The 16,479-nt window shown below is 48.0% G+C and overlaps 1 protein-coding gene across 1 annotated transcript in view; it reads right to left on the reverse strand.

The window, feature by feature from the left end:
* Positions 1–1,429: 1,429 nt before the first annotated feature.
* ARHGEF19 (Rho guanine nucleotide exchange factor 19) overlaps positions 1,430–16,479 on the reverse strand; it is a 275,868-nt gene continuing 260,818 nt past the window's right edge. Inside the window, exons 14-16 of the mRNA XM_069611104.1 lie at positions 16,176–16,255; positions 14,880–14,984; positions 1,430–2,327 (exon numbers count right to left, since the gene is read on the reverse strand). Of these exons, the coding sequence (XP_069467205.1) occupies positions 2,173–2,327; positions 14,880–14,984; positions 16,176–16,255 (340 nt within the window). The 3' untranslated portion in view covers positions 1,430–2,172. The remainder of the gene's footprint in view (positions 2,328–14,879; positions 14,985–16,175; positions 16,256–16,479) is intronic.

Here is a 16,479-nt window from a genome sequence, read left to right on the forward strand (position 1 = left end):
TCTCACAGGAAACTAGCCATGCTGCTGCTTATGGGGAGCCCGCCTTGCTGCTTTCCACAGCAAAGCTAGCTATGCTGTTTCTCACAGGAAAACTAGCTATGCTGCTGCTCATGGGGAGCCTGCCTTGCTGCTACTCACAGAAAAGCTAGCTATGCTGCTGCTCATGGGGAGCCTGCCTTGCTGCTTCCCACAGGAATGCTAGCTATGTTGCTGCCCATGGGGAGCCTGCTTTGCCGCTTCTCACAGGACACTAGCTATGCTGATGCTCATGGGGAGGCTACCTTGCTGCTTCTCACAGGACAACTAGCTATGCTGCTGCTCATGGGGAGCCTGCCATGCTGCTTCGCACAGGAATGCTAGCTATGCTGCTGCCCATGGGGAGCCTGCTTTGCCGCTTCTCACAGGACACTAGCTATGCTGCTGCTCATGGGGAGGCTACCTTGATGCTTCTCACAGGACAACTAGCTATGCTGCTGCTCATGGGGAGGCTACCTTGCTGCTTCTCACAGGACAACTAGCTATGCTGCTGCTCATGGGGAGGCTACCTTGCTGCTTCTCACAGGACAACTAGCTATGCTGCTGCTCATGGGGAGCCTGCCATGCTGCTTCGCACAGGAATGCTAGCTATGCTGCTGCCCATGGGGAGCCTGCTTTGCCGCTTCTCACAGGACACTAGCTATGCTGCTGCTCATGGGGAGGCTACCTTGATGCTTCTCACAGGACATCTAGCTATGCTGCTGCTCATGGGGAGGCTACCTTGATGCTTCTCACAGGACAACTAGCTATGCTGCTGCTCATGGGGAGGCTACCTTGATGCTTCTCACAGGACAACTAGCTATGCTGCTGCTCATGGGGAGGCTTGCTTGCTTTGCTGCTTCTAGTTCTGGGCGTGTGCTGATCATTATTGGATGGGTGCCATAGAATGCAAACATTTCATGCGCAATGTGAGAGCCTTTTAGTTACAGACACACAAGAGATCATACACATAGTCTTGCATACACTCAGGTCAAAGGTGTGTGTGATCCATTTCTATCCAGAAGACAGTATTTCCAACTCTCTCTGTTGCCAACCAATACTGGCTAAATGTAAAGATCCTCGAGGCAACGATGCAGCCACAAACCCTATTCAGTTTGTCAACACCACTTACAACGCTCAGCGAGACTCAGGCCAATCACTGTATCTGCTGTAACGTCATTAGCGTACAGCCAAGGCCGTGGGAGAGGAGATTATCCAATGACCACCCTCGGCTCGTGAATGTTGTGTATGGTACGACGTTCATTCATCACCAGGTTTTTTTCGCAGAGTTTTTTGCCGCCGATTTTTGGCCGAGTTTATATATATATTACCATAGCATGTCGCAAAAAGGTTGTGGTCTGAAAGCAGACCCCACTTGCAGCATCCATATCCTGTGATAGAAAAAGTGTTAGGCTTACTTTAATATCCTTTATTGCACAAATGATAGGAATATTTACAGAAAAAGCGGCTTGCTTCCTGTCCTGAAGATCCTTTACTATTTACAGTTCTGAGTTTGAACGGGGGGGTGGGGGCTCTAAGCCAGAGGGGGGTGGGGGGGTTCAGATTGCTTGATGCTCCACTTGCACCCCTGCCCATTGCTAAGCTGTTGCTGCCCTGTGCCTTGCGCTTTGGAAAGGTCATGGTATCTCGCACCCACTCTTGATTGCACATGAAGTTCGGTGAGTGGTGTGCGTCACAGGCCCTTTCCCTGTGTATTACAACACGTGAATGGCCGCCTCCCATCATTTTCTCTGAGCAGCACTACATGAGCGCACTGCCACACAACGTGCTTTTTTGTTATTCACTCAGACCAACTGACAAAAGCACATTGTGTTTTTGTGAAGTGGGTGCATTGTTTCAAATGCACCGTTTGATGCATAGATGCACTCGCCTACATGTGCTCCCTCTGTAGGTTATAGAACATGGGCACACCAGCTCATAAGCACATATTGTAGTCCAACTACATGCATACCAGCTGAAGCCTGCTTCCCTCGGTGCATTGTCTTGAGCAGATATGCCAGCTCACATTTCTTCTGACTCCATTTTGTGTCCTGCATATGTGTCTGCTCATGCACGCTTTCCTCTGAGGTTTTGTATTGGGGCATACAGGATCACACGTACTCCCCATTGTGGTTCGTGAGGTGGGAGTGTCCCTCCTCAAACCCGCTCCTCCAACTTCTGTGTGGCATGCTTGATCCGGTTATTTTCACGCAGGTTGCGGAGGCGGGCCTTTTTACTGGCAATCTCCTCCACATGGGTCTTGGGGATCCAGCCCCTCTCCCCGTCTGACAAGCGTATGCCCTCTATCCAACCTGCATAGGAACAAAAAGAGGGAGACATTGCTGTGTGGCATTGTCCAACCCATTAGCAACTTAAATCGTGCATCAACATACGGGCAACTGGAGGACTGCAAGGCAAAGATATGACAGACTGCCACAAACTATAAAATTAAATAGGTGAGGACTACTACCACTCAAAAGTTTTGTCCGTGTGACATGTACTAAAATTAAGAGGATCAGACACTAGAGTTCAAACACTTTATTACTGAAATGGTTGTAAACAATTAAACTGCGCCCCACCATATAATTCAAAGTATACAGTTGTACAATATTTAATTATTATTCGGTTCAGTCTGACACGTGTTTCGAGCTTGGCTCTTCCTCTGAGGCGAGAATTCTTGCCTGTTCACGTAGGTTGAGTGAGCAATTTTATAAGCTCGATTGTCACAGATGCCGAGAGGCAGTCATTTAAATCAATGAGAAATTGCAACGGCAGCACTTAAGAATACAGCAATCAAGCTTATAAAATTGCTAACCTAAGTGTGTATGTACGTGTGTGTGTGCGTGTGTGTGTTTATGTATAATTGTTTTGTTCAAAGTCATTAAAGTACTGTATATATATTTATGGCATGGATTGCCGCCCCCAGCTTCATGAAAGTAATTTACAGTGATGGTTACTGGGATAGTTTGTGGCCTCATCTTCATGAAAGTGATTTCCAGTGACCGTACTTGCATAGATGGTGGCTTCTTCTTTATGGACCTGATTTGCAGTGACCATACTGATGTAAAGTGTGGCTGCAGTTCATGGAAGAGATTTATAGTGACAATATTGACATCGAGTGTGGCCAAATGTTCTTGAAAGTTATTTACAGTGACCATACTGGCACAGATTGTGGGATCAGCTGCATGAAAGTGACTTACAATGACAATGATGACAATGTTGTGGGCATTATGAAAATGTAGTAAAATGCACCTGTGTACTATTGGTGACATGGTGTCTGCTGGATTATTTTATGCATTAACCTAGAGAACAAATTGTGTGGCTTTTTACCACATTTACACAGCAGATGTGCTGTACAATGAACCATCTCAACACATTATCTTAAACATTTTGACAGGGAAACTCTCCTGCAACGTCCCTTCATTGCTATCAGTCATACCGGTTTGTGGGAAATATTCATCCACTAAAAATATTTATCTCCCATCACTGTCATTGAATCGTTTACAGTCCTAGTACCCACAAAGGAGCTGCCCATTCCCATGGCACTGTGAGAAACCTGAGGGGTCCTCACACTTACTCCTTATGGATCCTCTTCTCAGGTGGCCAGGGAAAGGCCATCGCTTTTGGATCCTGACCCTGAGAGTGAAGAAGTGAGGGAGGGTCACCTGGGTGGAGGGGCCTTGGGGATTGGGGAGAGGACATCCCTGAGGGAGCCGCGGTATTCCCCTTTCCCATTCCATGATGAACCCGTAGTCCCAGAAGCATCTATGGGACATTGTTACCCCATTTCTTCTAGCCAGGATAACATCAGAAAATATTATAAACCCAGAAGCCACAGAAAGAGAGTAAAAGGAAGGAGGGTTAATATTTATTTATTTATGTATTTATTGTTTGCTTGTTAGTCGCTTATGAAATAAGAATATACTGTTTCAAAGCGCCTACAGGGCAGGGAGGGAGGGTACATTACAGCACAATATTAAGAGCTGAGGGGAAGAGGGACACACCTACTATGCAGAAAGTAAGAGGGAGGAGGGGGTAAGGTCTAGGGAATCCAAGCTCGTGAGAGAGCCATGGAGGAAGTGCTTGGAATGTTGGGTGCTACACGGCCAGAGCCGTGGGAGGTGTAAGTGCGAGTCTCCAGAGTGGAGAGTGTGCAGATGCAAAGTGCTGTGGATATACAGGAGATGGGAGAAATCAGTGAGGAAGGTCAAGGCCCAGAAGATGATTAAGGGTCAAGGACACCAATTCAGCAACTGTGGGACTAGCAGAGGAGAGAAGATGGGAAGGAGGAGGAAAAGAGGAAAGCCTTAAGGAGCTTCCAGAATTTGAGAAGGTTCTGCTCAAGGCGCAGGGGGAAAGGGTGGCTATTCCAAAGGAGGGAGCCCGCAGAGTTGGTGACAGAGGAGTGAAGAGGTCTAGTGGGAGAGTATCTAGTGAAATAGAGTTGAAAATAGTGTGGTCCCTGGGCCCAGACAGCATTGTGGATGATTCAGAGGGATTTGAATTTAATCCGTGCAGCAACCGGGAGCCAGTGAAGACTTTTTAGAGCAGGACCGATGCAGTCCCTGGGTTTAAGGCCAAGGATAAGTCTTGCTGCTCTATTCTGGATAAGCTGAAGGGGTCGCAGAGTGGGGGAAGCAAGATTCAGGAGAAGACTATTACAGTAGTCAAGTCTAGAGAGAACTAGGGCTTGAGTCACATTGAGCCCCTGCGGGAAAGTGAGAAAAGGTAGAATTCCTTTGAGAACGAAGAGCTGGTAGTTGGACGTCTTTGCAATTTCCAGAGTGTGAGGGAGGAAGTAGAGAGAGGAGTCAAAGATGACTCCAAGGATTCTGGCTTCAGTTGAAGGAGCAGGGGGAGAACCCAAGGCCAGAGTAAAGGGAAGAAAGAGGGAGCAGGGGACCCAATGGGAAGGATCTCAGTTTTACAGGCGCTGAGGCAGAGATCACTGGAAGCGCACCAGGACTGGATGGCAGAAAGGCAGTCTGGGATGATGGAGGGTGCAAGAGTGTCAGCAGGGAGTCTGAAGAAGAGCTGTGCGTCATCTGCATAACACTGGAAGTTGGAGGAGAAGGAGGAGATGAGGCATGCAAGTAGAGCAAGGTAGATGTTAAAGAGCCAGGCGGAGAGAATAGAACCCTGGGGGATGCCACAGGTGGAGATGGAAGTAGGAGAGGATAATGGTTCTATGATGACTTGGGAAGAGTAGTTAGTGAGGAAAGAGGATAGCCAGTCCAGTGCCCTCTGCGAGATACCAAGTGTATCGTGGAGCTTTTGTATGAGGATGGAATGGTTAACTATGTTAAATGCAGAGAAGGGATCAAGAAGGATAAGGACCGCTGGAGAGTTGGAGTCTAGAGAGTCAAGCAGTTCTTCACGGGTGTTCAGAAGAGTAGTTTCCATGCCTCTAGATGCTTGCAATCCAGAGTGATGGTCATGGAGACCACCAACAAGTTTAGTGTGAGAGTTAAGTTAGGGTAAGGCCAGCTTCTCAAGAAGCTTCTCAAGGAAAGGGGTGATGCAAATAGGACGATAGCTGGCAGGGCAGGTAGGGTCAGAGGAAGGTTTTTTCAGGAGTGGGCGCACAAGGGAGTGCTTTAGAGGAGTGGGGAAAGATCCAGTGGTAAAAGAGTGATTGCAGAACTCAGCGAGAGCAGGGGCAAGAGAGCCAATGTTATCCTTGATGGTCCTGAAGTGACATGGTATTGAGACATGGTGTCCCCCTGTCCCTTCTGAAAACCAACCTCACCCTCTCACAGCCTTCATGGGCTGTTGGAAATAATTTTCCCTCATTTCCCCTCGTTCAATCCACTATGGTACTGGGAAAAGGAAAAAACGACTAGGAGTAGTGAACGCTAGTAAACCATTCACCACTCTAGTACTGAGACGAGGAAGAGGCCTGCAGAATATTGAAAAGGTCAGACATGTCTCAACTGCTCCACTAATTGCAATCAGGCAATTCCAATTTCGGACTCACACCTGCAACATATCAAGGGGTTGCAGGTGTATAAGAAGGGAGGAGGCCAGCAGCAAAGGAAGCAGCAGGGAATCCTTTGTGCGAGGAAGCAGCCGTGGTGGGCCCTGCAGGAGTGCCGGGATGCCGGCAGATGAAACAGGGAAGCTGTGGAGTCAAGGGCCAGGCGTGGACATAGAAGGAAGAAGAAAGGTGACTGACAGCGTCCGCGGAGAGAGCAGAGCTGCCAGCGAGATCCAAGGAGAAAGAGAAGTGCGAGCGAGGCTTGCTTGTGAAAGCCAACGTGTCAACGGAGGAAGTGAAGTGAGAATGGGGCTCACGTTTGAAAGCAGACGTGTCGGCGGAAATGAAAAGGAAAGCAGAGCTGCCCGGAGGAGATGCCAGGGTCTGGTGAGTAGCGTGAAGGGCCTCGAACCGGGGCACTCCTGGGGCTGTGTGAGAAAACTGAGTTATATACAGAATGAATGGGAAAGCCTACGCCAGCTGAAATACCCCAAAGTCATGGGGTGAAAGGGAGATACAAGGACAATATAATATGCAAGCAGAAAAGTGATAAGTCATAATGATTTAATACCAAACTAAAGAAGGGTTTTTGGCAAAGGTGTGCCTTGATGACAAGTGTGCAGGAAATTCAAATATTGCCTATTGAAAGCAAAGCACAAGTCGTATGAAACATAAAATAAATCAAGTATGGAAGATTGCAAGAGAGCATGAAAGTAAGGTGGTGAAGGAATAAAACCACCACAAAGTGAATTATATATGAAAATACATTGTGGCACGGCCGAAAGACTGGAAAAGAAGAGAACACATTGTGGCAAAGCCAAGAAGATGACATAGAGAAGTCAAGTGAGTGTGAACCATTCCACAGGCACAGATACAGAAGAACCTGTCTGGGCTAGACAGCCTAGGGTTCCTGGTTGCGTGACCTGTAATGGGTGGACATGTGGTATTGTGAAAGCCAAAGAGGTTGCTGAAGTGAAACAGGAGAAAGCAATCTGATTGAACTGTTAAGAAACCAGAAGGAGTATAAAGTAGGCCTGGAGCTGCTTTTGAATATTGAAAGACTGAGAACAAGTACAAGAACTTGGGGAAGGGAACTCCAAGGTTTTGTGGAACTACCTTGAACTTGGGGAAGGAAACTCCAAGGTTTTGTGGAATCGCCTTGAACTTGGGGAAGGGAACTCCAAGGTTTTGTTTAACTATTCTGATCTTGGGGAAGGGAACACCAAGGGGTTTGTGGAACTATTTTAAAGTTGGGGAAGAGGCGCTGAAAAGTAAGTCAGGAGCTGGAAGAAGCTCAGAACTTTATTTGAAACACTATTTATTGTATTGCTGGGATCTATAAACATTGTTTAGCTTTAGTTGTGAGGGCAAGTATAGGTTTTGGACACAGATAGACTTTTAAGTTGAACTTTCTGAATCAGACTTTCCTTTGTTTCTTTAGGGAGGGAAATCCCCCCTTAGAATAGGGCAAGTTAGGCCTTCATCCATCCTGACCTTTAAGTTAATAAAGGAACAGTGTTTGAAGTTTGAATCTGTTGTCTGCATCTTGTTTCATGATGCCTTCACAGCACCAATAGCTGCCTCTGCCACTTGCTGCCACTGGCATGCATATAGTAATTTTCCTGGCTGCGCACATTGGTTGCTGGTACACTTGATCATCACGTGTCGCACCATTCTTTCTTTGCTGGGTGAAAGATGCAAGGTTTGATTCAAATAAATGCCTGCACCTTTCACGCGGTGCAGCACACCCCGTTGCAACATGATCATCAAGCTTGTTGTGCACGCGTGGTGGCACAGGCTGGGGTGGGAGTCTGGCGCACCTTGTGCTTCTTCAAAGAGATTTGAGTTGGGCTCCTCCGCAGGGTTTGTAGGGGCCCCCACATGTTGTGTTACCCCACTAGCAGGAGGGTTCCTAGATGGGTGACCATGTTCTACTTGGCTTGCCTGTTCCATGGGCCTGATTCTATAGCCTAAGGCCATCTCACTGGACGTCTCACAGGGCGATGATTACTTTTGCAAGCAAACCTGTTTCTAAATCTCAATTCTGACCCTTGAGCTTGCTCTCACTTAACCTCCTCACTAATCCACCACAGGCTCCTCCCACCTCTCCCAGACAATAGTTAAATTGTCATTGTCTCGCTGTCTCTCTGTCACTGGCCCTGTGCTTCCTGGGAACTACCCCCCAGATCTTCTGTCATTGGTCATGCTCATTCTCTACTCCACCAACTAAAAGGGTTTCCTCCTTACTTGATCTCCTCCTTCCTTCCGCCTGATATTTTGTCTCCCTCTCTCAGTCCTCATGTGCTCTTACCCTTCCTTCCAGTTTTCACCTCCTCCTGCCTCTTCTGCTCTCCCGGTTTCTCATTACTGTTCTTCTTCCGTAGTTTTTCCTGCACTCTCTCATCTACACTGATGTTTGTTCCTTGCACCTTTTCTCTAGGCTCCCCTCCTATTTGATGTTCTTCTCCTTCCACACTTACTGCAATCTTTCCTTTTTCATGTTCTTCTGCTCCAAACTTTTCTATACTCTCCCCACCTCCATGATATTCCTTGCTTACAGCTCTGGGTGTAGTTCTGTAGTGCCTTCTCCTGCACTCTCAACACTTACTTCACTCAGCACCTACACCTCTCTTGGCATCCTGTGATAATGTTGCTGGGGAAATGGCCACCAGGTGGCGACATTTCCTTAAATATGCACCCTCCAGGCAATCAAACACTTTACCCAAACATTCTAGGATTGGAGGTAATAATATATAATTATAACTCTCCTAGAATATTTGGGGAAGAATTTTAGGGATCAGGAAAAAAAGTCACCTACCTGGCGACTTTTTCACGGTGACATTATCACATGGAGGCACTCTCTCTGCACCTCCACCCCCACCCCGTTGTGCACATTCAGTTTTATCTGTGCCTCAACCTGCACCTTCAGTGCTTTCAGCGCCTCTGTCTCCTTCTGCTCCTTTCAATCTCTCTTCCATTCCATGTCGCTATGCCTCACTGCTCTGCTGCCACAAACATGCACACCCTCTGTATCTCTGCCTGGATGTATAATTGGCCCGGGTCCCTCCCCTCTGGGTTGGGCCTTGTCTATGACCTGCGGGTGTGTTTGGTGATTGTTTCTGGTTTGTGATTGGTTGTGTGGTCAGTGTGAAAACAAATTCCTTCTGACAGCCCTCTGCCCTCAGGTCCCCAGTGTTGTGTGGGGAACCAGAAGATCCTCCCCATGCCACTCCTGGCCTCCACATCAAGTAGCGGGCGGTGGGGCCCATACCTCTGAGTCCCCATCAATACACCCCATGGGGCAGACAGGGGACATTTTCTCAGAACTTTGACTCCCAGTTCCTGAGCTCACTGTGTCTTCCCTCAATCTTTTTTACCTGTTGGCTTGTGGAGCATTGCCACCAAGTTTCAGGCCTCAGCACTTCTGACATCAACTTCTTAATGATAAGTTATTTATATAGCGCTGACGCCTAAGCGCTTTACATCGAACATATATGCATACAATATCAGCCAACTGGAGTTGGTACTCATTTATCAACCTCGGAGGCTGAGTGTGCTTTGCCGGGATTCGAACCTGCGACCTGCAAATCACAAACAGATCGCAGCAGTGAGCACTCAACCTGCTGAACTACCTTAGCAGCTTTACTCAAATGGATCAGGGCCATGTTTCCGCTGAAAACCTTTCCGCAAAACGTGACCACCCACACACCCGTTTCCACTTCTGGCCACTGCCTCTTTCCCATCCTTCTGTTCACTTCTAGGAGGTCCTCTTTGCCCCACAAGTGCCACTTGATCCCCCCCGCTCCTTCTATTTTCTTTTTTTCTTTCTGGTTCTCTACTTTGGCACAGCACACATCGTGTGGGCAGCGGCAACAAGGGGTGACCTCTCAAGGTGGATACCCTGGCGGCAATGTGTTTTTTACACCTTTACCTTGGATGGGGCGTCCTTTCAGAGTGGACACTCATGTGGCACCTGGAGCCCACTTTGTTGCTTTCGTAAAAAACGCTGCAAGTGAAATAATGACCCGCTCTCTCTTGAACATCACTAGAAAGTTGGCCTCCAAGTTTCAGGGTGCATGTTTCTCACATCCATTGCGTTTCATGAATAGTGCTTGGCATTTTCCTTTCAAGTTCTCTGATTCAATGTTTTTCAGTTTAGTTGCTTTCCAAATGTCCAATAGGAACTTTGCCTCTCATTTCACGAATTCGATTTTTCTCCTGTTAGTTGCTTTCTCAAATTGTGCTTGGAACTTTGCCTTCATGTTCTAGGATTCAGTGCTTCTCGGTTTGTCTGCTTTCTCCTTTTTGGAGCGCTCACCAGACTCCCTCCGCTGGAAATTCCTCCCAGCCATGTTGCCCAACTGGGATTTTCCTCGGATATCGACTCTCCTTCTTGTTACCTTCCCGCCATTTCTCCTTCTCAGAGACGTTGCTAGAGGGGTGGGGCGATGAGGGGGCTACAGCCCTGGGTCTTTTGGTCGTAGCCTCGGATAGAAGCAAAGGGGCTACAACCAAAAGGCTAGCTAGCCCCGAGTCCTGACAGCCCCGACATTAACGTAGCCCTGGATCTTTTCCAGACCTAACAACACCCCTGCTCCTTCTCCACACCGGTTGGTGTCCACACGCTTCTCTCTCCTCTCAGTTCTGCTCTCCACCTTTGCCCTCTCTCTCGGTCTGGTCACTTACGCACTCCGCCTATCCAGAAAACTCTCTACTGGTTCTGCTGCATGGTCCCCGCACCCAGCATTCTTTCCATGGCCCTCACACTCTCGATATCTCTCCTCCGTGCCCCACTCTCGTTGTGTCGAGATAGGGGTGCTCCCCGCACCCATATCGCTATCTACAGGTTCTGTCAAAAGCCACTCCTGCTTCCTCGTAGGCATAGACGTGTCCAGGGAGTGACCTGCGGTGGCACGTGCTACCCCTGGAATCTTGATTGGTCACCCCAGGTGCCACCCCTTTATCCTAAACTATGATCATTATTATGTGTCTGTGCGCTCGTCCTTCATGCCACCTCTGCATAGGTCAGTGCCCCACTTGGGCCACCCCAGTCAAAAGAGTCTGGACACGCTACTGCTGTTAGGAATTTTGGGGCTCCTCCCAGCTCCCCCACCTTTTTTGGCACTCCAACCCCACCAGGTTGTCCTCGCCTGACCACGTAAAGGGGAAACACATTTCTCCATCTCTGGAACTATTTTACCACACACTGGGCATCACTACCAGAGCACCCCCTGATGCCAAAGCTATTCCCCTGGGACTGTAAAGAGTGGATTCTGTGGTGTTATTGATGCCTTCTATTCAATCAATGCAAGTAATATTGTGGCGTTAGTAACCCATTCCATGGGCTACATCAGGGGTAATGGCACGGCAGCTCTAGTTAACAGGCCCAGTGAAGCAAGGTGTTAGTAACCCATGAAGCGGGTTACTAACGCCATTAGCAAACCATTTACCAAAGCGGTAACCCAGTGTGCTAAAAAAAAAGTCTTTTCATTCATTGAACGGAGTGCTGTGCGTGTCCCGTTCAATTGATGAAAATTCTTTTCCAAGATGGCCACCATGGTTGTAGAAGGCGGGGCTCAGTACAGAGCCCCTCTTCCATTATCATGGCGGCTGGAAAACCAAGATCCAGGGAAGGTGCTGCTGCGCTGATGGGCGGTGCCAACGCCACAATCAGGTAAGTGTGGTTGGGGAGGCGGGTTGGAATGATTAAACATGTTTTAATAAAGGTAAAGTGTGGGTGGCCAGAAGATGGCAGAGCAGGGCGGGGGCCGCCAGTGGGTTCCCTGGAACACAAACTGAACTTGGGAGTATCAGCCTGCGAACCAAGGAACCTGACTGGCTGCAATCCCCTCAGCCCCCACTCCGGCATATGTGAGCACATCCCACATTCAAATATGGATCCACTCACTGACTTTCCCATGTGTTGTTTTGAAACAGGGGCAGAGGAAAGTGCAATGTACGAAATTGCCATTCACAGAAAAAGCAGATGTTGACAGATGTTAAGGTTATAAAGCCTAAAATTTCATAAAATGTGCTACCTCAGGAAAAGTAGCAATCTGAGCACTTCCCCTGATAGACTGCAGCCAAGGCCTGCAAGCGCCCGCCATCGATTCATCAGTTAATGTTGAGTCGGTATCCTGCAGGTGTCTCAGCTTGTGAATTGTGGGCCTCGTGAGGATGTGTAACATTAATGGCCACCAATATCATGTGTTTGTTTGTTTTGGTGTTTTATACAGCAGGTGTTGAAGCAAAGGTTAACCAATGGTTAATCGAGGGCTAAACAAAGGTTAAACAACAGATCACACCATTGCTTACCAAGGGTTCAACCTGAAGCAAAACCTGTTGGCTTGGTTAGTGCTCGCTTTTCACAGGACCTCAGTAAAATAAACATATCTAAATCAAGGGTCTGAAGGCACACTTGTTTAAGACCTTTGTATTATACCAGTGGTGCATTCACAGATGCAATTAAGCCATTAACTCTCAGCTTAGAAATAACGCTGTCAGGCCAAAGCTTGATGTTGCTTCTTAAGAGAGCTAGCTCAAAGATATCCCAGGAAGATGTGTTTTGGAAGATAGGGGCAGTTATTAGGTGGGTATCGCCACAGGGATTAGCACGGCCATTAACAGTTAATAGGTGGGAAAATAACCAAACAAAGCCCAAACACTGTGGAGCTCATTTTGGAAGCACCTGCAGCATAAGTGGAGGCACTAAAGATAGGCGTAACACAGTTACACCTGTTTTAACGCCTCCATTCATGCTACAGGGAATTTCATTGTTTTTGAAGACGGAGGCATAAAGGGAGTTACATATCCGCCTCCCATTTTACTGCGCCTACGAAAACTACTTGGGCTCACACCAGCATGAGATTTTCATGCTGGCATGAAACCAATGATTTCTTATGCAAACCGCCTGCTTCTTTAATTGTAAACAGAGACTGCCATATTCGCAGGGCAGGCGGCATTTACAATTACAAATAAATTCTGTCTGGCAGGTTGGCATGTCTGGCAGCATTTATTTTTCATTGTGAACACTGCTTGCCAGCCTTGCATGGTAATCAGTGTTCAAAATGAACATTCAACAATGTCTGACGTCTGACATGCCAGCATGTCGGACAGTGTTTAGTTGTAATTGTGAGCACTGCTTGCCAGTAAACACTGACTTGTATGCCAGTATGCCAGGGAGTGTTTATTTCATTTGCACTGCGGACTACAATTGTGAAGGGCAAAAGGCGGCGCAAGTGTCTTATTTAAATATTGGATGTAATATAATAATGCAGGGTTCGACTTCAGAAAAAATGGGTCATTTTCTAATGACGGGAGCGCAAACAATATGCGTAAAAGTCCTTTACGCTTTTATTTTGTACTCTGTATCATTTTTTACCCGTACAAGGTGTTGGAGGGTAACACGCAGTGTTTGCATCTTGGCTTTCCTTCTCCGTCTTTGAAAAGCACTCTGTTTTACACCTGCATGAGACTTTTATGTAGGCGTAAAAGCCAAAGGATTCCAATAGTATACTGCTAAGTTTAGCACCTCCTAAAGACAGGGCAGATTCCATTGGAATCCATTGTAAACGCTGCCTGCAAAGCAAAGTGTGCAGGCGCTGTTTTTATCCCTCACAAAAAGGGGAGAAATAGTGAAGAGTAAAGGTGATATTGCTTTCATCCACTGTTCACAATTACACTCCACTTTGTGAGAGTTGAAAACTGCATGCAGGGAACCATCAAGACGTAGGTGCAAGTGGTTGTGGTCCCTTGTGTGCAATTAGCGTATCTTTTAAAATGCCCCCCAATAGGTAAAGCTGTGGGCTGCTGTGCAAAGAGTGGGAGCATCATTCCACCAAAGGAACTGTGCTAGGACCCTGAAAAGGCCAAAAGACTCAGAATGTCCTGGTCTTTAGGCAGGATAACACTGTGACCCAAAGGGCAACCCCAAACAAGGGCGTGTTTTAACGTGTACGTTCCCATCTACTGCAGTGCCATGCGTCTGCCTGCTCAGGTGGCTGCCCTCTTACACTGCCAGTGCTGTTGGGCAAAAAGGTCTGCTCTTCAGCTGGCTCTTCTGGGAAGCATATGCAGATGTCCCTCATTCTCAAACTCCCTCCCTGTGGTATCAGGTAATATTGTCCGCACATGTGATGTCACCATACATATAGTCGCAGGGAAACGGCATAGGCAACATTATATATGGGGACAATATATCAGGTAAATGGGAGCGGGGTTGCAGGCGTGTCCCCTGCTCCCTTTAACAAAAATGGATGTCGCAGGGGTGTCCCCCGCAGGTTCCATATGCTAATGTCGCCGCAAAAAAAAACAGCATCATTCTTGCATGGTGACATTTTTGCTGGGACATTATCACATGGAACCCTCCCTGCGGTGCAGGTAATTCCTTTCATTTAATGCAGGGAAAGGAAGGGAAGGGAAGGCAAAGGAAGGGAAGGGGAGGGAAGGGAAGGGAAGGAAGAGAGGAAAGAGAAAGGAAGGGAATGGGAGGCGAGGGCATGGGAGGTGAGGGGAAGGGAAAGGAGGGGAGGGGAAGGGGGCATGGATAGCATTGAGGGGGTGGGCGGTAAAGCACGAAAGGGGGCGGTGGGATAACAAGTGAGGGAGAGAGAGAGAGAGAGAGGGAGAGAGAGAGAACGAGAGAGATTGAGAGAAAGAGAGATGGGTGCTCAGGAGTCAATATCATGGATGTGGGATTCTCGAGGAGATCCCTACCTGGGGATCACATCCACCCATCTTCAGGATGAGAATCAGTACAGAATACTAAGAGTCCATGTGAGTTCTGCAGAGAGGTACCATGACGTCACTCACAGTCCTAACCCAGATACTGACCTTAGTGAACACAACAAACAGCAGGGCTAGGAGGGTGTCTTTCTTACACACTCACCATCGCTGGTCCTCGTTTTCAGTCCCAGAATGTCGGCTTTCTCCAAGGACAACTCGTCATGTTCCTGGGCTTTGTAGGCCTTGATGCATTGCACCTGTGGGATGTCTGGCAGAAAGAAAGAGACATCAGACAGCAGGAGCAGCTACTCCTCAGAGTTTCTTTGGCACCATTCCCTACTGTACCTCCATCTGCAGAAGGATGTGTTTGAATTCCCTCTATCTCCCGCCAAAACCATATCACAAGGCCCTAAGCCACCCACTGCAATCCTCCCCAGGTGAGTGCACTTCTAGCAAACACAATATAATATCCCACGCATCCAACGCGCGACAGTCTTAGATTGAAGAGATGTGGGCGAGAGTCTTTGAATCCAGAAAACCGACATCTGAACCTAAAGCGCCGGCCCATCAGACAGGTGGCAATAGGGCTCCAGGGCTGAGCTTGCCGACCAGTGCTCTCCAGGGCTTACTCTTTCGAAACGCATGTCCTACTCTGGAGAAGAGCAACAGAGCAGGACCTGGGTGGAAAGTCTCTGAGCTACTCACAGGCTGAGCACTTGTGGAGTTCAGTGTTGGCCAAGGGGAAGGCAAGGCGTGTGGACTAGCAGAACAGTATCCTTCGACCAGCCCTTGACGATGGTTCCTGGGCATGTTGGTGACACTTCAGATGACTCCCCTAGTCCTGGTATGCCAATTGGAGGGAGGGCAATGTATCACTATTTCAGATGACTCCCCTAGTCCTACCCACAGTCCAGGTATGCCCATTGGAGGGAGGGCAATGTGTCACTATTTCAGATGACTCCCCTAGTCCTACCCACAGTCCAGGTATGCCAATTGGAGGGAGGGTAATGTGTCACTATTTCAGATGACTCCCCTAGTCCTACCCACAGTCCAGGTATGCCAATTGGAGGGAGGGCAATGTGTCACTATTTCAGATGACTCCCCTAGTCCTACCCACAGTCCAGGTATGCCAATTGGAGGGAGGGCAATGTATCACTATTTCAGATGACTCCCCTAGTCCTACCCACAGTCCAGGTATGCCAATTGGAGGGAGGGCAATGTGTCACTATTTCAGATGACTCCCCTAGTCCTACCCACAGTCAAGGTATGTCAATTGAAAAGAGGCCCATATGACACTATTTGACCTGGGTTGTATGTTTGCAGTCTGAGTCATTGCCTTACACATCTAATAGACCGTGGGTGTTGTCCTTATTCGCTCCACTTGAGCCAAAGTACCATATTAAAGTACTTAGTGCCAAGAAGCCCAAGACTGGACACAGGGTGCCTAGGTGTCACCTACCTTCATTCTCCATCAGCATGTCGCCGTCTGTCTGCGGGTTGGGAGGGAACATGGCGGAGATCCATCGCTGCTTCTCACTTCTGGAAGAGTGGGAAAAATGAGGGGTGGATGAATCCCCAATGACAACACTTCAAGTAGTACATGGAGGGGGTCAACATCTGAAAATGTAGATGGGTAATGATATAAAAAGATGGGGCGTGGCAGGAAATAAAGGGGAAGCGGGAATGGTAACGAAATATGGGAATAGATGGGAGGGTTGAAAGGAATAGCTATGGGTGGGTAAAGATTGGACAAGATGGAGAAA

The sequence above is a fragment of the Ambystoma mexicanum genome, chromosome 8, assembly GCF_040938575.1.
Source record: "Ambystoma mexicanum isolate Mex_15411 chromosome 8, UKY_AmexF1_1, whole genome shotgun sequence".
Classification (NCBI taxonomy): domain Eukaryota; kingdom Metazoa; phylum Chordata; class Amphibia; order Caudata; family Ambystomatidae; genus Ambystoma; species Ambystoma mexicanum.